We start from the raw sequence: 22,171 nt of genomic DNA on the forward strand, positions 1-22,171 counted from the left end.
CACAATCGGACGGGCTGGGGGGTTGGTGGGATCCTTATGAATTTTAGGCAACGTATAGATAGTTGGAATCTTACTGCTTGCCGGTTTTAGGAACATCTTCTCTTTTTTGGAGAGTACTCCTGAAGAGGAGCTTATTTGTAACAATGTTTCTAATTGGTCCCTATAGGATTGTGTTGGATCTTGGTCCAATAGGCCATATTTATCTTTATCCAATAACATATCTGAGATCTGGCCTTGATAGTACTCCTTAGATAGTATAACCACTCCCCCTCCTTTGTCGGCCGGTCTGACTATTATGTCTTTGCGTTTTTCCAGCAGTTTTATGCCATCTTGGATGTGTTGTGAACTCACATTCTTTTTAACTTTTAGTTGATTTAGATCGCGCAAGACCAATCCTTTAAACACTTCAACTTGGTGATTGGGGTTGTTTGGTGGATTAAACAAGGATTTGTTTTTCAAACCACTATTGATTACCCCTTGATTGGTGCTGTCTGTGTATTAAGACCCACAAAATATTTTTTGATGTTTAATTTTCTGATATATTTGTGCACATCAATATACACGTCAAATTTGTTTATCGTTTTTTTTCTACCACATTTCAACCCCATATTGAGGATATTCAATTCTTTGTGTGTCAGTTCTACTTTGCTTAGGTTGAAGATCCCATCTGTTACTGGTGCCGACTTCTTTTCCTGGACCCTCCTTCCTGCCCTGCATCCTCTGGTGCTTGGTTTCTTGGTTGAGGGTATGATGTCTGGTCTCTGGTCCAATAATTCTGTGGTTGTTGGGGTCTCCAATCTTGTTCAATACCTGATTGAAAACCCTTCAATGAACCTCTGTTCTTCAGAGTGGTAGTCTTTAAGGGGTTGAATAATTGTGTAAATGAAGAATTAACAAAATAAACACTTACTACTTGTCATGGACCTTGAGATATTAAAGTGTTTCTACTTGACATCTGTTACACAGGAGAGGGACATTCAATGCAAGGCTTTTGAAATGCTAAGTGGAACCAGCTTGCGAAATACCTTTTATTGTGTTCTGCAGGTTAAGAGCGGGTGTCGGAGTCAGTCCGTCTAGCTAGAACCGGGTTATTGTGTACATTGATTACCCCCTGGGGCTTCTGTCTCAATACCACAAGTCTTTCTATCCAAGCTATTGGACCAATCCCTGTTGACAATTTCAAGTCCTCATTTGCATGGTCAAGGGGGACCTGAGTGAAGACTGCATATACTTTACAATTGACCAATAGGAAAGCGGTTGTTGGGAGTGGGATGTTCCAAATTCTGTATAAAAGTGTGCTGTGTAATTGAAAATAAAGAGTCCTGTTGGAACTTACATACAGCCTGCCTGGTGTTTGTTCTTAATGGGTCCGAATGGCACATAGCTGTAATTCGGATCCCGGAACCTTGGATGACTGGACCATCAGACGTTGCAATCTGCAAGCTGACTCACTGGTAGCAGAGGAGTGTCGGGAGAGCAGGACCTGGGCGAGAAGGGGTCTCGTCACACTACTGTATTACAAAACCAATTGATGTCATTTTAGTTGCATATGGTTCTTTAAGAAGTCCTTGTAGGATTTCATTCTGAATACACTAAATTCCATAAAACCCTTTACAAAACTGTGTGTGTGATTTATATAATCTGAAACACTGTGTGTGTGATTTTTATATATATATATATATATATATATATCTCTGAAACAATCGATTACAATTTTCATAATCGATTAATCGGGCAGTAACAATGGGGTTAAAAAAACTAAAATTAGCCCTATACATGCATACATACATGCATGCATGCATACATACATAGTGCCTTGCGAAAGTATTTGGCCCCCTTGAACTTTGCGACCTTTTGCCACATTTCAGGCTTCAAACATAAAGATATAAAACTATTTTTTTTGAAGAATCAACAAGTGGGACACAATCATGAAGTGGAACGACATTTATTGGATATTTTAAACTTTTTTAACAAAAAACTGAAATTGGGCGTGCAAAATTATTCAGCCCCCTTAAGTTAATACTTTGTAGCGCCACCTTTTGCTGCAATTACAGCTGTAAGTCGCTTGGTGTATGTCTCTCAGTTTTGCACATCGAGAGACTGACATTTTTGCCCATTCCTCCTTGCAAAACAGTTCGAGCTCAGTGAGGTTGGATGGAGAGCGTTTGAACAGCAGTTTTCAGTTCTTTCCATAGATTCTCGATTGGATTTAGGTCTGGACTTTGACTTGGCCATTCTAACACCTGGATATGTTTATTTGTGAACCATTCCATTGTAGATTTTGCTTTGTTTTGGATCATTGTCTTGTTGGAAGACAAATCTCCGTCCCAGTCTCAGATCTTTTGCAGACTCCATCAGGTTTTCTTCGACAATGGTCCTGTATTTGGCTCCATCCATCTTCCCATCAATTTTAACCATCTTCCCTGTCCCTGCTGAAGAAAAGCAGGCCCAAACCACGATGCTGCCACCACCATGTTTGACAGTGGGGATGGTGTGTTCAGGGTGATGAGCTGTGTTGCTTTTACGCCAAACATAACGTTTTGCATTGTTAAAAAAAAGTTTGATTTTGGTTTCATCTGACCAGAGCACCTTCTTCCACATGTTTGGTGTGTCTCCCAGGTGGCTTGTGGCAAACTTTAAACGACACTTTTTATGGATATCTTTAAGAAATGGCTTTCTTCTTACCACTCTTCCATAAAGGCCAGATTTGTGCAGTATACGACTGATTGTTGTCCTATGGACAGAGTCTCCCACCTCAGCTGTAGATCTCTGCAGTTCATCCAGAGTGATCATGGGCCTCTTGGCTGCATCTCTGATCAGTTTTCTCCTTACATGAGCTGAACGTTTTTAGAGGGACGGCCAGGTCTTCGTAGATTTGCAGTGGTCTAATACTCCTTCCATTTCAATATTATCGCTTGCACAGTGCTCCTTGGGATGTCTAAAGCTTAGGAAATCTTTTTGTATCCAAATCCGGCTTTAAACTTCTCCACAACAGTATCTCGGACCTGCCTGGTGTGTTCCTTGTTCTTCATGATGCTCTCTGCGCTTTTAAACGGACCTCTGAGACTATCGCAGTGCAGGTGCATTTATACAGAGACTTGATTACACACAGGTAGATTCTATTTATCATCATTAGTCATTTAGGTCAACATTGGATCATTCAGAGATCCTCACTGAACTTCTGGAGAGAGTTTGCTGCACTGAAAGTAAAGGGGCTGAATAATTTTGCACGCCCAATTTTTCACTTTTTTACATGGGTAAGAACAGAACATTTTTCCATCCATAGATACCATATGGCGGTATGTTTGTCTTTAGTACCTTTTTTACATATCGCAATCCATTCCTCTCATTTACCTTGTTTCATATACCTTGCATATCCACTCTTCCTTGCTCGGGACCTGAGCCTTCTTCCAGTGAATAGAAGGTAGCCATTTGGCATTGTTTAGTAAGTGGGACAGCGCGCTCTTTTTGCAATGGCTGATTGGCATGGGAGGGATATGCAAGAGGAAATGAAATGGGGAGAGGGCGACATCTATCCCAAGAACTTCTTTGACCTGGTCTCGAACATCCTGCCAGTAGACCTCTATCCGGGGGCATTACCACCACAGGTGTAACAGGGTTCCTCGGCCTCTGCATCCCTGCCAGCACACATCATAGCCGGCCGGGTATATCCGTGCTAGGTCTGAGGGGACCCTATACCAGGGTGTTGATAGTTTTTAATTTGTCTCCTGCATCTTAGTCTGCTGAGCTGGAGTGGGTAAGCTGGTAAAGGTGTGTTGGCTGAGACGCAGTAAATTCCATCCCTAGGTCTCTCTCCCAGGCATGTATACATATGGGTTTGGAGGCCGAGGGCCCCAGCAACAGGTAAAGCTCCGAAATCATTTGCAGAATCCGTTCTTCCACTACGAACAGTCCCTCAAAAGGTGTAAGCAGTTTAATATCTCTTATGGAGCTACCATGCACTTCAAAAAAGTGTTGCAGCTGTCTGTATCTCCAGAAGTTCAACTGAGGTCCCCCAGGCCTACCCTCCAGAGATTCAAAGGGTATAATTGTGCCGTCTCAACAGTTTACCACAGCTGGCATTCCTGTCATCCACCCAAGCTCCAAAGAAGCTTGCTTGCTCCCCCGGTGGGAACCAGAGGAACCCTCCCAGCTCGGTTGATTTGATCCCACGTTCTGAGCGTAGAGTTTGTCAGAGGGTACGTAGCTTCTGACAGCCCTCTTATGTTGAAAGGGAAGAGTATAGCCTCTTTTAAAATGGTGGTAAAGGTAGTATAATGTGCCAACATCCCATTTGATATGTGAAACAATGAGACCTGATTATTGAGCTATCATTGGCTGCTTGAAACCTAAAAGCATCAAACTCATAGGTCAGAAAGGGCAAGGGGGTGGGGATTTTTTGGTGGGGACTTTTCACGGCACTGATAGGAAACGGAAATAGTAAAAAACAACAATATTTATTCAACATAAAACAGTTACACTGTTAAGCCCTCTTATGTTCCCGTGAAAGCCACGGGGCATATGACTGGTTTCTCCCCGCCATGTATTTCTCAAATCGCCTTTCAGGACAACCCTGAAGAGAGCGCAGCTCCGCCTCTTTTTCAGGAAACACATGTGATCCTTTAAAATCCCTCTTCCACCATGGCCTCAGTTATTGTGTTTCCTCCGCCATGGTGGAAGCAGCATGAGGAACCAAGGAGCTGAGCTCTCTCCAGGGTGGAGGGATTGGGCTTACCTTCGTTTTGTGCTTGGAGTGCAGACCATCCCAGCCTCTCTCAGCCGTGGAGGGGGTGCTCCGGAGTCCCCAGTCGTTCCTGCTCAGTGGAGCTATGGACCCTCAGGTAGCCGTCTCTGAGCGCCTGGAAGCCACGGTGTGACTCCGGTGGTCGGGTGGTGGGCGCTGCAGGTCAGCGGCTTACTCCACATGTCGGCTTCCGGGGGTACGTCGCGCACGGTGACACGGCTTACTGTGGGGGCGAGGCGCTAGTGGTTCCCAGCGCCTGGAACGCAGCGACCAGGGGGCGGGTCTTTCGACCGGCGCTTCCTTTTCCGGCCCTCGTCGACGCAGGGACCGGGAGAATTTAAAAAACATAGTTTTTCTTGAGCTCCGCTGCATGCTCTGCAATATGGATGAGACAGACAGCGATGGCGGATACAGGCACCGCAAGCACCGGTCAGGCCCAGGTAAGAGGGGTACAGCTGTGCCTTTTATTCTATACCTTATGGGCTTATATTGTTTGTTTGATCCTCCCTGAGGGAGCCTGTGGTACCGGACAGAGGCCTATATCTTTGGTCCTGGTAACCTTAAAGTGGTGGTTGTTTGGACACTTTCTGGTGGTGGTTTAAGTCACAGGGTGTTTAAAAAAAAAAAAAAAAAAGATGTTTTTTATTTATCTCGTTGCAGGAAAAATCTGTAGGCAAAACTAAGCACCTAGAACCACCAAGAAAGTGTTCTTCCTGCAAGAATCATTTGAGAGACTCATGGCATAAGGCGATGTGAAGGTCTTGCATTAAGAGTTTGGTTGAAGAGGAAACCTCACAGCAGTACAAGGACTTATTTTCCTCAGTACAGGAACTCACAAGTTCTCTAAGCTCAGTTAAAACCTTTCTGACACAAGGTCCTGTAAGTCAGGCAGAGCCTCGGCAACCACCAACCAGCCCAAGAGTCTCAGTATCTAGACAAACGGAAGGGGATGAAGGGGCTAGCACTCTTGCCTCTATCAGAGATTCAGATGAGGAGGAAGATAATAGCAGAAGCTCCAGATATAAGTTATCCCTAGATGAAGTGGATGATTTACTAAAGGCAATCTACACTACCCTGGACATCCAGGAGGAGAAGGTGCATTTATCCATACATGATAAAATGTACCAAGGTCTGGATGACTCTAAGCGGCGAGTCTTCCCAGTTCATAGAGTCCTGTCGGACACGATTAAAAAGGAGTGGAAAGACCCTGAGGGGTCCCTTCTTTTCCAAAACTCTTAAAAGGAGATTTCCCTTTGAAGATAAAGACACGGAAGCGTGGAACAAAAAAAACACGGGTGGATGCGGCTTTCTCACAAGTGTCACGTCGCACAGACCTTGCCTTGAGGATATTGGGGGTCTTGAAGGACGCAATGGACAAGAGGGACAATTCTCTTTTAAAAAAGGCCTGGGATTCCACCTCAGCCAGTTTTAAACCTGCTATGGCTGCCTGAAATTTAGAATGCTGGGTAGAGAAGCTAGTGAGTCACGTAGAGGCAGGTACACCAAGAAAGGATCTCTTGGAGTCCTTTCCCTTGATTCTGAAAGCGGTCAAGTATTTGGCGGATGCGTCAGCCGAATCTATTAAGATGGCGGCAAGATCAGCAGCTTTAGTGAATTCAGCCAGACGTGCAGTCTGGCTAAAGACCTGGTCAGGAGATGCACCCTCTAAAATCAAGTTATGTGGCTTACCATTTTCAGGCGATTTTCTGTTCGGTCAAGACCTAGAAAAGGTGTTGGACAGAACAGCTGATAAAAAGAAAGCCTTCCCTATTAAAAAGGGTCAGAAAAAAAAAAAGGGTCAGAACCCAAAAAAGAATTTTCGATCTTTTCAGCAGTCCTACAAAAGCGTTGGGTTCCCCAAAAAGGCAGAGGTAGAGGAGGAGTTCTTTTCAAATCTCCCCCAGACCAAACACCTAAAAGACAATCTGACCCCAGTGGGGGGAAGATTGTCTGCCTTCCTTCCACAGTGGGTTCAGATGCCCTTAAGTCCCTTTGTGGAAAGGATCATTGCAGAGGGATACAATCTGGAATTTTCAGAATGTCCCCCGAGCAGATTCTATGTCACAGCCCTCCCACGGGATCCAGAAAAGTCTTCCGCAATGAGGAACCTATTACAGGATCTGATAAAACAGGAAGTGATAGTCGAGGTCCCAAAACATCAGGAGGGTCGGATTTTATTCCCACTTTTGGTGAAGAAACCGTCAGGCAAATATCGTCTGATTTTGAACCTGAAGATTTTGAACAAGTCGATTTGGTACAAACATTTTCGTATGGACACCATCTATTCCATAACGAAACTGTTAACACCAAACTGCTTCATGGCATCCCTGGACCTAAGGGATGCATACTTGCATGTACCGATAGCACCAGCATCACAGCGGTTTCTGCGACTGGCCATAAACCTATGGTCCACTGTTTGGCATCTCCAATTCAAAGCCCTACCTTTCGGTCTGCCATCCTCCCCCAGGATCTTTACAAAGATCATGGCGGAGGCATTGGAACCTCTAAAACTGAAGGGGATCTCGGTCATTCCATATTTGGACGACCTTCTGTTTTTTCAGGTATCTCAGGCTCATCTCGGGAATCTGGGTTGGTTGTTAAATCTGTAAAAATTGAATTTGGTTCCAACACAGGAAACAAAGTTTTTGGGTTACACCATAAACTCGGTTCTTCAGGTAGTATTTCTTCCTCAGGAATAAATGGAGAAGGTAGTCTCCGCTGTAGCTCAGGTTCAGACAAATCTCTGGATTTCTGTCAGGTCAGCTATGGCAGTGTTAGGTCTGCTTACGGCCTCGATCCCGGCAGTCCAATGGGCAAGGTTGCATTCCCGTCCTCTTCAGATAAACATCCTTCAGACCTGGTCGCACCAAGAGTCGCTAGAAAAACGCTTCAGACTAACGTCAAATGTAAAAAGGGCACTCTGGTGGTGGAGAAACTCAAACAACCTGACAAAAGGTCTTCCCTATAGACAAACGTCTAACAACGGACACAAGTTCCTGGGGCTGGGGAGCCCATCTGGACGGCCAGACCACGCAGGGCACCTGGTCCAAATCAGAAGCCAGGAAGTCATCGAACTGGAGGGAATTAAAGGCCATCTTCCTGGGTCTCCTTGCTTTCCAAAAGCAGTAAGAGGTCGCCACATACAAATCCTGACAGACAACACGACAGCGGTGGCATATGTTCTCAAACAAGGGGGAATCAGGAGCAAAGGCCTCATGGAGCTAGCCAACCACCTGTTGTCCTGGGCAGAACTGAACGTAGCATCTGTCAGCAGTTCATCTGAAAGGGTCTCATAACCTATTGGCAGACCTCCTAAGCAGAAAAAGCCTAGTGGAGGCAGAGTGGACCTTGAATCAGGAAGTCTTTACAGCAGTCTCCCAGGAATGGAGGCGACCACAAATAGATCTGTTTGCCAGCCAGGAAAAGGCAAAAGTTCGGGAGTTCTTCTCTCTCCACAGGGAAGATCAAGCTGTGGGCATAGATGCGCTGGCACACCCATGGTGTTACCAACGGTGTTACGCTTCCCCCCCCCCCTTTGCACTAATCCCATTAGTTCTGAGGAAGTTCAGGGAAGAAAGAACCAACCTGATTCTAGTTACTCCCTACTGGCCAAAAAGACCTTGGTTTGCGATACTTTTGAATTTAGCCACAACCACCGTGGAAACTACCTTTCAGGAAAAACCTTCTTTCTCAGGGTCCTGTGAACCGTCCGGAAGCGGACAGGCTGCACTTGACAGCCTGGTTTCTGAAGAGGATCTCTTAAAAGCCAAAGTACTTTCTGATAAGGTGGTAAAGACCCTTCTATCTAGCAGGAAAGGGGTAACTAGGGCCATTTACCTCAAGGTTTGGAAAAAATACAACTCTTGGTGCTCTTCCAAAAGTCTTCATGTCAAAAATGTCATTTGTTTTAGAATTTCTCCATGCAGGAATGGAGAAAGGGTTGGCAGCCAGCACCCTGAAAACTCAGGTGGCAGCCCTTTCAGTTTACTTGGGAAAAACCTATCTAGAGAAGATTTAATTTCAAGGTTTTTTAGGGCACTTGTTCGAAGTAGACCGGTAGCCCTTAAAAATTTTCCCAGTTGGGATTTATCCATTGTGTTACAGGGTCTTACGGGAGCTCCGTTTTGAACCCTTACAAGACATTTCTTTGAAAAGTTTAGTGCTCAAAACTATTTTTCTTAGTGGCTATCACAACGGCAAGAAGAGTCAGCGAGCTTCAAGCACTGGCAATCACAGAGCCTTTTCTGAGAATTTTTCCAGACAGGATAATCCTCCGTACGGATCCAGCCTTACCAAAAGTTTCTTCGAATTTCCATAGGTCTCAGGAGATAATTCTTCCTACCTTTTCATCAAAGCCTTCTAACGCAGGAGAGGAAGCCTTCCATACTCTGGATGTGAGAAGATGTTTACTCCATTTCCTTTCAGTCACTAAAGAATTTAGGAAGTTCATAGTATTCTCAGGCCCCCGTAAGGGAGAGAAGGCTTCCAAGAGTTCTTTAGGTAGATGGCTTAGATAAGCCATTACGGAAAGCTATCAAGCTAAAGGAAAAGTGCCTCCGTCAGATGTTGCCCATTCTACATTGCCCATTCTACGAGATCAACAGCAGTTTCCTGGGCCGAAACGGCCGGTGCCACACCTGACCAGATTTGTAAGGCTGCCACATGGTCCAGCTACTCAACTTTTCTTCGGCATTACAGATTAGATTTGCTAACTGCTGCAGAGCAAGCCTTCGGCAGGAAGGTACTGCAGGCACCCTAGTCCCACCCTAGGGTAAGTTACTTGGTTATCCTCTCCAGGGTTGTCCTGAAAGGCGATTTGAGAAAGGCCTAGTTAGACTTACCGGTGACGGTATTTCTAAGAGCCTTTCAGGACAACCGATATATTCCCTCCCTAGGTATTTGATTAGAAGTGTGTTTTTAAATGTCTGTCATGGTTTGTTGTGGTTCTTCTGTGCTTTTGTTTTCCAGTTGTCGGAGACCACAATAACTGAGGCCATGGTGGAAGAGGAGGGATTTTAAAGGATCACATGTGTTTCCTGAAAAAGAGGCGGAGCTGCGCTCTCTCCAGGGTTGTCCTGAATGGCTCCGTCACTGGTAAGTCTAACTAGGCCTTTCTCCATGGTCACCCATAATTTAGACCGGTCATGGAAGTGCCAATTCAGGATCCTCTGGAGGGCAATGGCCTGGTAGTACCTTTGCACATCTGGAACACCCAAACCCCCATAGTGTTTAGAGCGCTGAAGAAATTTCATAGCTATTCGCGGTTTCTGCGAGTACCATATGAAGGTAGTAAGCATGTTGGACACGTGCACAAAAAAGTCTTAGGTAGGGGTATAGGGAGCATTTGCATATAGATCAATATCCTCGAGAGGACGTTAATTTTTATTATGTTCTTTTCCCAACCTTGTGAAGTCGGTTTTTATCCAGTGGTGTAAGTCTTGTCGGACGGCAGTTAATATCCTAGGGTAGTTTGTTGCGTATAGCGTGTCAAAACTATCTGTCAGTTGTCTACCTAAGTAGAATAGGGAGGTCTTGGTCCATGTGAAAGGGAATGCGTTTTTAAACTGTTTATCATGGACGGAGATGGTTGTATGAGCAGGATTTCGGATTTATTATAGTTAATCTTAAAATTTGAGAGCGTCCCGAAGTATTGAAGTTCTCGCATCGGGACCGGCAGCGAGATCAGGGGATTTGACAGGTGGAACACGTCGTCCGCGTAGGCTGAAAGTTTGTGCTCTGCGGTGCCCACTGTCGGGCCCCTGATATCTGTATTCGCTCTCACTCTGCGCAGTAGTGGTTCATGAACCAGTGCGGCGAGAGGGGGGCACCCTTGTCTTGTGCCATTCCTGATCGAGAACCTGGATAAAAGGATACCGTTGACTTTAACCTGTGCACTAGGCTCTGAATAGAGGGCTAGTATCCAGGCTAGCATGTTTGTGCCTAGCTCTAATGCGGACAGGACTTCTCGTAGGTAGGACCAGTTAATACGGTCGAATGCCTTCTCGGCGGCAGTGGAAAGTATCAGGTAGGGGAGGGGATCTTCTCTATTCTTAGCCCAATGTATGAGCTGGATTGCACGTCTTGTTATCTCTAGCCTCACGTCCTGTTTGGTCTGGGTGTATTACGCGGGGTATAAGGTGCTTCAGTCGGTTTGCCAGGATTTTTGCCAGTATCTTTACGTTGGTGTTCAAAAGAGATATGGGATGGTAACTCTGTAGTTCTGGAGGGTCTTTGCCCTCTTTTGGTATAAATGATATGTGCGCTAGGGGGGCCTCAAGGGGAATGTTGCTACCTCTCGCTAGGGAATAAAAGTATCTGCACGCATGCCTTGCTAGTGTCCGAGAACTTTGCATAGTACGCTTTAGTAAACCTGTCTGGGTATGGGTGCAGGGACCCAAGGTGTAAATCAAATCCCTGTTCCCCAGGTGGGATTGGCAACAGGATCTGTGTCAATGTTGGGAGAAGGGGTGAAGCTTAAGGTCCGGGCAGGGCCATCAATCTCTCGGTGCAGAGGGGCCGGGGGAGACAGCCACATCTTGGAGGTGGCGGCATCTGCATCCAGGGTTGGGGGGAGTCTAATGACTGGAGAGCTTGCCAACTCAGGGTCTCCACGCCAAATCCGGAAAGTCCACCTTGTCCAGCCCAAGGGCTGAGAGAAAATGAGGAAGATCATCTCTGGTGCGTAGTGTAATCTCCTTGGTCGCCTGTAGGTAGAAGGGGAAGCCCTAGCGGTATGGGATGCCTGCTTCTTGGAGGGCCACTAACACAGGCTTTAAGGCCCATTGCTGCATGAGGGTGTGCCTAGAGATGTCCTCATAGAAGCAGAGGCGGGCACCATCAAATAAAAAAAAAGGGCTTGTTGCGCATTTTCTGCATGATCCCCTCTGAGGGTGTATTTGTGCAACTTGTATATCATGTCTCGGTTATCAGCGTCTTGAGAAGGGGCCCTCAGGGCTCGGTGGGCTTGATCAATTTCAATGGGTGTTGTATCAGGGCTCCTAGATTTTCCAAAATATCCCTTGCAATGAGGGGATGATATCTTTTGGGGGCTGTAGCTTCAGGCAAGCCACAGATTTGGATATTCGTCTGCTCCGATTTTCAAAATCATCAAACTGGGACAGCAGTGATTCCAGTTTTTTATCCTGGGCTGCACATCTCATCTGCAAGGCGTATATGGAGGGGAGGGCCTCATCCAGTCTTTGCTTTTAGTGTCTCCACCCGATTGCCCAGGTGTGTAGTGTCCTTAAGCTGGGCTATATCCCCCTTTTAAATGCTTTCTCCACTCTAGCTGTGAACCTCTCTAGGTCCTTTCTGGTAGGGAGGGACCATATGTGCCTCTTAATGTCCCCATCCATGAGGTCCGCTATATTGGATCCCTCAGCCCGGGAAGAAGTGGACTCAGGGGTGCAGAGTCGCTCACCGATCCGGGTGATGGCTGCGGCGACCTGGCAGGCTGTTTCTGTGGAGCCACATGTTGCTTCGTGGCTTTGCTGGCAGCCTCCATCTTGAATTTTTCTTGGGTCCCGGTAAAGTACGTATCCAGCTGCTCCTGTCTTGTTTTGTCCACCTCTGAATCGTGTGTCGTGTTCCGCTGCCTCTGTGACATGTCCTGAGCAGTTGAAGGGCTTGGGATCGCCTGTATACTGCTGCTGGAGCTGCAATGGAAGCGGAGTTTGGACCAGACACGTCCCCGCTGCTCCATGTCCATGACACGCCCCCCCCCCCCCCCCCTTACCTTTTTATAGGTGAACTCAAAACCTTATTATGGATGCCCAAACTGCCAAAGTGATCACTAAAAAAATAAGTTGCGTTCCTATTGAAATACTTCTACTAGATCTGTACTCCTTTTTTGCCTAAAATACATAAGAACACAATCCATCTCCTCTGTAGACCCACAGTTGCCTCCATGGGGAGTGTGGTCTCTTACAATATATATGAAGTAGATTATGGGGGTGGTGGCGCTGTCCCTACACTCTTTGTAAGTGAATCCAGGGGGTAAGTAGAAAGTGCTGGCTTAAAGAGCCAATAAGAACCTCATGATTAGTAGCTGTGTAACTATATGCTTAGAAGGGGGATCCAGTCCCCTGAACCTTCATATGTGATACAGTGAGAAGGAAAACAGATAAGTGTCACCTACAGTTACAAACCATAATAAGGTAAATAAGCACCAAAGAGCATAAAAGCTTCTCCCAAAATGACCGCACTGGGTCGTGAAAATAGTATGCAAATATGTGCATGTACAATCTAAAATATATATGCCTGTATGGGAATATTTGAAAAAATCAATATAATATAAATAAGAAATTCATACACAGTAGTGATTCAAGTGGTTAAGCTGGGTCCTCAACCTGAGTGAGGTATATTGGGTGCACACAAGAAATAATAATAAAAATAAAATATAACATATAATCAAGAGCAACAGTTTATATGTATTCACTTGGAGTGCACCATCAGAATAAAATAAATTGGTCCATTCAATATGATGTGATTGGTGAGCTAATAATCATAATTAATCAATCCATTCATTAGTGCGCCTTGACTGGTGACTGATCACAATATGCCAATGCCAGGTGTTGACGCAGTGGTTCCGGTGCTCCCCCTCCTGTGTCCCCACTCACCAGAGACACTCACCCCTGCAGGGGTTAAGTGCATAAGATGGTAAACTGTAACGGCTCCTCGGCACGACTCTCCCGTCCTTGGGCTCCCTGAGTTGGCTCTCACATGCAGATGGCAGAGGTTCGTTTAGTGGTCTAGGTCCCTCCGGGAAAGAAAACAAACTCCCATAGCGCGGTATGTTTTTAAAAAAAACGAGTTCATTTAATAGCACTACCACTAAGCCGTGGCGTGCAGAGGATAAAATAAGGGGAATTGACAAAATGAAAAAAATATGTAAAACATAAAAATAGAACAATAGCCTAAGCTTCGTTCACCAAAGTTAAAATTGCAGTCTGCTATTTAAGCAGGAATCCCACCATTGCAATTGCAGTCCGGTTTATATCACAGCATCAGCTGAGGAACGGCGTGCGCTCCACTTGCGTTCCAGCTGGCCTTCCCAGAAGTGTGTGGGGGTGTGCGTGTAACCGTTTTACGCACGTTTCGTTTGATCACGTCTTCTGATCAGTGCCACCTCAGACTTGCCCACCCTTTGAGGTGATCTGCAAGAAAGGGGAACCATACAGACATGCTCTCCCTTCTTTATGGCTTCCTGACCGCATCACTCTGCAACCTCTAAAGCGTTTCTACACCACAGGGAATCTGATGAAATGGGAACATGTTTACAACCCAACAGGCAGACATGATTGTCCAACTGGACAAAATTGATGATGATTCTCCAACTGGAGAAAATTAAGAGGCATGTACACAAATGCTAGCTAATTAAATGGGAGCTGCTAATTTACGGAGGAGGCTTTTGATTTTGTGGGAATATCAGAAGCTTGGTTTGATAGCTTACATGACTGTCTGGCAACCGTTCAGGGGTATTCCCTATATTGTAAAATACACCACAGGCACATAGTGAAGGAGAGTAAAAAAAATCCAAATTTAAAAAAAAAAATATATATATATATATATATATATATAACAGTAATAATGTGAGGCCAAGAGCATATTTTCCCAATAAAGGATGATAAAGGGAATTTGCTTACAATAGACAAGGAGAAGGCAAAGGTTTTAAATCAACGCAACCCCCCTCGGATACCACACAGGACCACCAGGGATGGGCATCCACACTGGACAACCAGGTATGCCCCCTAGACCACCAGGGAATGCCAATCTGTGTCAAGGCAGCTGCCAACCAGTGCCCACTCAAAATCCCTGCCAGGGATGCATATCAGTGCTGCATGTCAGTGCCCAGAAGTTCCGCCCATCAGTGCCATCCATAAGTACCCATCAGTGTCACTGAACAGTGCCAATCAGTGCCACCCATGAGTGTCCATCAGTGCCACCTATCAGTGCCGCCTACCAGTGCCACCTCCATTGGCGCTGCCTTATCAGTGGCCGTCAGTGGCCTTATCAGTGAAGGAGAACGTATTAACAAAATGTTAGAACAGAAATTTGTTTATTTTTTGTATAGTAAAAAAAAAAAAAACAGAGTTGATCAAATGCCACCAAAAAGCTCTATTTGTGGGAACAAAATGATAAAAATCCTGTTTGGGTACAGTGTAGCATGCCCACGCAGAAAGTTGTAAATTGGTTTGGGCACGAAGGGGCGTAAGTGCCTGGTATGGAAGTGGTTAAAAAGACACTCGGCCATTCATTAAAATTGTAAGAGAAGCGGTTTAACCTTAAATTGCGTAGAGGGTTCTTTACTGTGAGAGCGGTAAGGATGTAGAATTCTCTTCCACAAGCAGTGGTATCAGCAGGGAGCATCGAAAGTTAAAAGAAAAAAAAAAAAACTAATCAGTGGGCACCTTAACGATCAGCAACATACAGGGATATTGGAATTACTATTGACAAAACATGCGCACACACCACAAATTGAACTGGATGGACTTGTGTCTTTATTCAACCTTACCAATTATTATTATTATTTTGTAATACTACACATTAATGCTTTTATATGGTGTCTCATGCCTGATTTCTATATGAGGGGTATGCCATTAAACTGGTGGAATATATGGAGATCTTCTTAAAGTGATAAGAACCTTTTGTGAGCCAAAAAACTGTTTGACTTTCCTGTAAAAAGTGGTCAGACACCTCTGGTGAATGTGTATAGTTTTAAACACAAATGGCGTAGACTCCAGGATTTTCTTTCTAGAAGAGTCCCTCTGAGGGCTATTGTATCACAGCTTTGTGTGGATAGTACCACATTGGACTGTTTAATTTTTCAGCTTTATCACATAATTTTTTTTCAATATACGTTTTCAGTTTCTTAGTTACCTTGATGTGATGTCCCGATCTGAGTCTGCACTACCCTAAGCAATCGGTCTAGTACAGGTCTATATTTTGCAACCGTCCTGGAGATACCCCCCCCAATATATATTTGTTGCTTCTCATTACACCAGATCCCCTACTCATTATAAAGTTTGTCACCTGGCAACTGATCACGTTGCCCTTTAGGGATCCCTTGCTGGAGTGCCCACTCTCACAACTGAAATAGGTTATCACCTAGTTGCATATTATGTAATGCGGTGGTTGAATGCACACTGACCCACGAGCACAGGGTGGCTGACAATCCCTGCCAAATGCTACAGGAGAGTGTCCTCTGTGCTGGGAGAAGGCACTTTTAGCCGCCTTCCACACAGTCGCTACGAAATCCGCCGGCTCAGCGAGAGATCTCTCTGCTGAGCCGACGGATGACAAGTCCCTCTCTGCTCACTGAGCGGGGAGGGGCTTGTGCAGCGCTGCTGTCGTCTATGGGGGAGATCTGCTGAAAATGGACAGCAAGTAGATTTAAGTCATGTTTTAAATCCTGTTTTAAATCATGATTTAAATCACTAGTAAAATAGCTTGATTTAAATCAACTCTATTTAAATCATAATTAAAGAGCAGCTGTCAAGTTAGTAAAACAGCAATATCAGAACCAATTCAGTCATACAGTTGGCAGTGAACATATAGTGGATATAAAAAGTCTACACACCCCTGTTTAAAATGTCAGGGTTTTGTGATGTAAAAAAGACAAAGATAAATCATTTCAGAACTTTTTCCATCTTTAATGTGATCTACAAACTCTACAACTCAATTGAAAAATAAACTAAAAACATTTAGGGAGGGGAAGTAAAACTAAAAAAACAAAATGTGGTTGCATATGTGTGCACACCCTCTTATAACTGGGGTTGTGGCTGTGTTCAGAATTAAACAATCGCATTCAAACTCATGTTAAATGGGAGTCGGTACACACCTGCCATCCATTCAGAGTGCCCGATTAACCCCAAATAAAGTTCAGCTGTTCTGGTAGGTATTTTCTGACTTTTTCTTTGTCGCATTCAATGGCAAAAGCAATGGTCGGCAGAGGGCTTCCAAAGCAATCAGAGAGGATCTCATTGTTAAAAGGTATCAGTCAGGAGAAGCGGAGCAAAAGAATTTCCAAGGCATTAGATATACCATGGAACACAATTAAGACGGTCATCAAGTGGAGAAAATTTGGCAAAGCAGAGACATTACAAAGAACTGGACATCCCTTCAAAATTGATAAAAAGACAAGAATACAACTGGTCAGGGAGGCTGCCAAGAGGTCTACCGCTACATTAAAGGAAGCTGCAGGAATATCTGGCAAATACTTGCTGTGTGGTACATGTGACAACAATCTCCCGTATTCTTCATATGTCTGGGATATGGGGTAGAGTGGCAAGATGGAAGCCTTTTCTTACCAAGATATCATCCAGGCCAGGCTAAATTTTGCTAAAAAGCACGTGGGAAAATGTTTTATAGTCTGATAAAACCAAAAGAACACATACCCACAGTGAAGCATTGTGGTGGCAGCATCATGCTTTGGGGCAGTTTTTCTTTAGCTGGAACATGGGCCTTGGATTAGTCAAGGTAAAGGTAATTATGACCAGTTCCAAATACAAGTCAATATTGGCACAAAACCTTCAGGCTTCTGCTAGAAAGCTGAGCATGGAGTGGAATTTCACCTTTCAGCATTAGAACGACCCAAAACATACATCCAAATCGACAAAGGAAGGGCTTCACCAGAAGAAACGTTATGGAATGGCCCAGCCAAAGCCCAGACTTTAATCAGATTTGAAAATCTGTGGGTTGATCTGAAGAGGACTGTGCACAGGAGATGCCCTCGCAATTTGACATATTTTGAATGTTTTTGCAAAGAAGTGGAAACATATTGCCAAGTCGAATTGTGCCATGCTGGTAGACTCGTACCCAAAAAGACTGAGTGCTGTAATAAAATCAAATGGTGCTGCACAAAATATTAGTTTTAAGAGTGTGCACACTTATGCAACCATATTTTTATTTTTAATTCCCTCCACCTAAAAGATTTCAGTTTGTTGAGCTGAGTTGTTCAGTTTATAGGTCACATTTTAAAGGTGGAAAAAATTCTGAAATGATTCATCTTTGTCTAATTTTTTTGACATCACAGAAGCCTGACATTTTAACAGGGGTGTGTAGACTTTGTGTATATCCACTGTAGTTTTGCAAAACAATGGGATAAAGGAATATTCCTGAACTTTGTTTTATCGCATGGTTACTGTGAAATTGTGTGAATGCATCAATGCAGTGCATGCTATCTCAGCTTGCAGAGCTTGGATTCATTTACCAAAAATGAAAATATTGCAGAATATACAGCCTCGTGTTACATAATTAAAGGGTTTGTAAACCCTTGTGTTTTTTCACCTTAATGCATCCTTAATGGTTCCTTACTGCGCATGCACGAAGCTCAATTACTTTTTTGCATGCCCCATGGAAAGGAGGAGGGGGGGGGAACGAACATCTGAGGGACCTTGCCACGGGATGAGTACCTGCCAACCTACCGGGGGGGGGGGGGGGGGGAGATTTCGGAGCTTCCTCTTTTGGGTGGAACTCTGCTTTAAGCTGGCCATACATGGATTGAAATTCAGCCTGTTCAGCACAGACCGGTCAAATTTTAACCCATGTATGGGCAGGTTGGTTGGTTGTACAGAATTCAATTTACCATTCCACTTTTGTAAAACCTCCCCAGATGGATTTTTGCTGCATGATCAGTGGTGCAGGCTATAGCTGATCAGTGTGTTCTGATGGCAGAATTCCTCCATCCACCTCAAATATGTGGATCGGGAAATCAAGGACATTTTTTGTTCAACCTACTGGTTTCAGAAGAAAAAAAAAACATCTCTGGGCGGTGTTAAAGGATTCCATTCAGCAGATTTCGCATTTGTGACCTTTTGTCTGTACATACTGTATGCGCACATACAACATTGTGTTTCTGATCTTTGTGAATTCCGCTCAGTCTCGGAAGGATGGCTTTCTCTTGCAGGGAATCACTCTGGTACTGCAACTTGATAAAGTGGTTCTTCGCCCTTGATCATCATTTTTTTTTCAAATGTGGTCTTGTCTTTCTATCTCAGCTAGGACACTGTTTTGCGCCCTTTTTTTTATTTTCCATAGTTAACCGTTGTTGACAAGTCCCTCCACCCTTTTGGATGTGTTTCAGGTCAAGATGTATCTGAAGTTGTTTACAGCGGTCAGGTTATTTGATTCTCTATTTGTCCTTTTATGAAGGGCCAAAGAAGGACGCAGCTGCCACGTTTTCTATTTAACACCTGGGTTTGTCTGCTTATCTATCATGTCTAATGCTTTGAAGGGAAAGGCTCCAGCTTTTTTGGTGACGGCTCATTCTACTAGAAGTGTAGGTGCCACCTGGGCTGTCGTCGGTGTTCAGTGACTCAGGTTGGCAAGATGCAACATGGTCTTCAGTTTCATACTTACAAGATTCTATCAGGTGAATGTTGGATCTGCTGAGGATTCTGCATTTTATCTGCAGTGTTTTGCAGACTGCGGTGTAGGTTCTTTTGAACTGTCGGTGGTTGCAGTGTTCCCCACTCTCCTAATAGCCATTGCTTTAGGACACCCCTGTGAGTAAAGTATAATAGAGCCGATCTGTGTCCCATGGTGTACTGTAAAGAAAACTGGATGTATGATTTAACTGTAAAGTCCATTTCTTGGAGTACATCAAGGGACACAGATCCCCCCCCCCCCCTCTGTTGGGATGTATGGCTTGCTACAAAACTGAGGTACTTCCTATATTGGAGGGGTTATATAGGGGAGCACTCCCTTGGCAGTGTCCAATCACCTGTACGTGCCTCATAACTGTGAGTAAAGTATAATAGGACTGCTCTATGTCTCCTGATGTACTCCAAGGAATGGATTTTACAGGTAAGTCAGAAATTCGATTTTGGCCTTTTTGTTTTGTGCCCTTTCTAACATTGGTGGTTTTGGAAGGGACATATGTTTGCTAGTTTACATTTCATAAATGACCAAAGTTCTAGTTTACAGACTTGCTTTCATTTTACAATAGTAGTATGCATATATGTAATATGCATTTATGTGACGGAAGGGCGGTTAGACCTTGTAGCTCCGCTGCTGTTTATATGCGTGACTGTCATTATTTGGTGCGCAGTCTATTTGCGCTTCTAGAACTGTGACAGAGCTTTCACTGACAGCTCACATTCAACTTTCCATGATCAGGAGTTTGTAGGATGGGCTCCTGATGAAGTCGGCACTATGCAGCCAATCAGTGCCGTATGATCAGGAGCCCCACCTATTAGCCTCTGACATCATGGCCAACTTAAAGCGCTGGCTGCAGTTGGTGTAAAGAGGTTGATTACATGTGAATTTAACTGAAAGTATCCCATCTTTATGTTAACAGCAAATGGAAAGGTTTAAGGTAGTAGAACGTGAAACAAAGACAAAAGCCTACTCTAAGGAAGGTCTTGGTTTGGCTCAGAAGGTGGACCCAGCTCAGAAGGAAAAAGAAGAAATCGGGCAGTGGCTAACGGTAAGATTTTTCATTAGCATTGCGGTTGTATTTACAGAACAGATTTTTTTTTTGTGTGTGTGATTTGTTATGGATTCTAGAATATTTTTTTTTTTTTTTTTTTTATTATTATTTCTGTGTTCCTTGGGAGACTGGTTGTCTTCTCTGCCACTATCAGTCTGGACACTTAAAGTCAGAAGGCTTACGATTCTGCACGGTCAGCCAGCCTTCCTCCATTTAGCTTGGTATCTCTAAGGAGGTAGAACATAAGATTTCATTTATTTTTAGAAGTGTGATCTTATGACCAAGTTGAAAAGCACTTACACTGGGTATAGTAAATAATTACCCAACTTTAATCACTTGAAGACCAGGCCTTTTTTTGTAACTTTTTGCTTTAAAGTTTTAAATTAGTTTTTTTGCTAAAAAATTACTTGGAACCCCCAAACTAATCTTGCACGTGTTACACACATGTTGCACGCACACACGTGTTACACACACGCGCTACGCAGACAAGTGTTACGCGCTACGCAGACACGTGTTCCGCACGTTACGCGCATACACGCACGCACGTTACGCGCATGCACGCACGTTACGCGCATACGCACGCACGTTACGCGCATACGCACGCACACAGTCGGGTCCATAAATATTGGGACATGGACACAATTCTAATGTTTTTGGCTCTATACACCACCACAATGGATTCAAAATGCTATAAATATGCACTGATTACTGTATAAATGTGACTGGCAGGGAAGGGGTTAACACAAGGGCGATCAAGGGATTAAATGCGCGCCCTAGGGAGTGATTCTAACTGTAGGGGGAGTGTACTGACTGGGGGGAGGTGACCGATCGGTGTCCCTATGTACAAGGGACGCACCATCGGTCTTGTCTCCCTGACAGGATGTGGATCTGTGTGTTTACACACAGATCCATGTGCCTGGCTCTGTAACTGCCAAAGACGGCTGATCACATGATGTAAACAAATCTGCTTTTTCCCCAAGGCATCTTTCAGGACAGCACCTTGAGAGATAGTGACTCCATCCACAACCATAGGAAACACCTTCTTCCTCCAGATCTTTAAAGGGAGGCACCTCCCTAGCACACCTCAGTTTTTTTGTTTCCTCTGGCCTGGAGGGAACATCTTCTGTGAGGGATTATCCACTTGGGTGTTCCTGGGAGATGGCTTTCCCTCTTACCTTTCCTCCATTGAGACCATCTGTCCTCCTGTGCTACCCGAATGGCAGCGTTAGCATTCCGGCTCCTTTTTCCCCTTTAGTGCTCGGAGAGAGCCGAAAAAGAGCTTGGTGGCCTGGAAAAGGAACGGGAGTCGCGGCATTGGTCCAGGATGCAACAGCAGGTTGCCGGGTCAGCGCAAGTGTTATTTCTGGCACGACCGCAGGGGGAAGAGGCAGGACAGAGGCTGGGGCCTATTTTTGTGTGAGCCACTGTGGAGCGCTGTTCATCTGCAATGGAGGATGCAGAAGTTACATCGGTGGGGACAGGCACCAGCAAGGCTCAGGTAGGAGGCAGCAGTATAAGTCTGCCTTTTCCCTTACCTGTATTTCTTTTCTTTTCCGGTCTCCTTTTTTTCTAAATCCCCCCCCCCCCCTTAGTGGCAAGGGGCCTGCCTGGGCACTGGAATGGGCACATTTCTTTCCTAGTGCACCTATAGGGGGGTCCATCTACTGGGACTAGGTCTCACTAAGGATTCCCCTGCTTGTTTATGTCAAAAAAACAATAATTGTTTTTTAAAAAAAAAAAGATTCCCCTGCTTTTCTTCTCCCCTGGCCAAGACTTCTGACCCAAAAAAGAAGTGTTCTTCGTGTAGGACAAAGATGGGCAAGAATTGTAAGAAAGCTCTATGCAGCACATGCATTTCTTCTTTAGTTCAGGAGGAATCAGCCTCTGTATGGGAAGAGTTGGCTGCCTCTGTAAAATAACTTTTTGCCACGATTCAAACTTTTCGTGACTCATTAGTTTACCCTACCACTACCCAGGCCTCCACTTCACAGTCCTCC

The 22,171-nt window shown here is 44.7% G+C and overlaps 1 protein-coding gene across 1 annotated transcript in view; it reads left to right on the forward strand.

Moving 5' to 3' along the window:
* CNOT3 (CCR4-NOT transcription complex subunit 3) overlaps nucleotides 1–22,171 on the forward strand; it is a 425,129-nt gene that overhangs the window by 150,049 nt on the left and 252,909 nt on the right. The window contains 1 exon segment of the mRNA XM_040327617.1: nucleotides 20,043–20,171. Coding sequence (XP_040183551.1) covers nucleotides 20,043–20,171 — 129 coding nt within the window.

Source organism: Rana temporaria, chromosome 10 (assembly GCF_905171775.1).
Source record: "Rana temporaria chromosome 10, aRanTem1.1, whole genome shotgun sequence".
Lineage (NCBI taxonomy): Eukaryota > Metazoa > Chordata > Amphibia > Anura > Ranidae > Rana > Rana temporaria.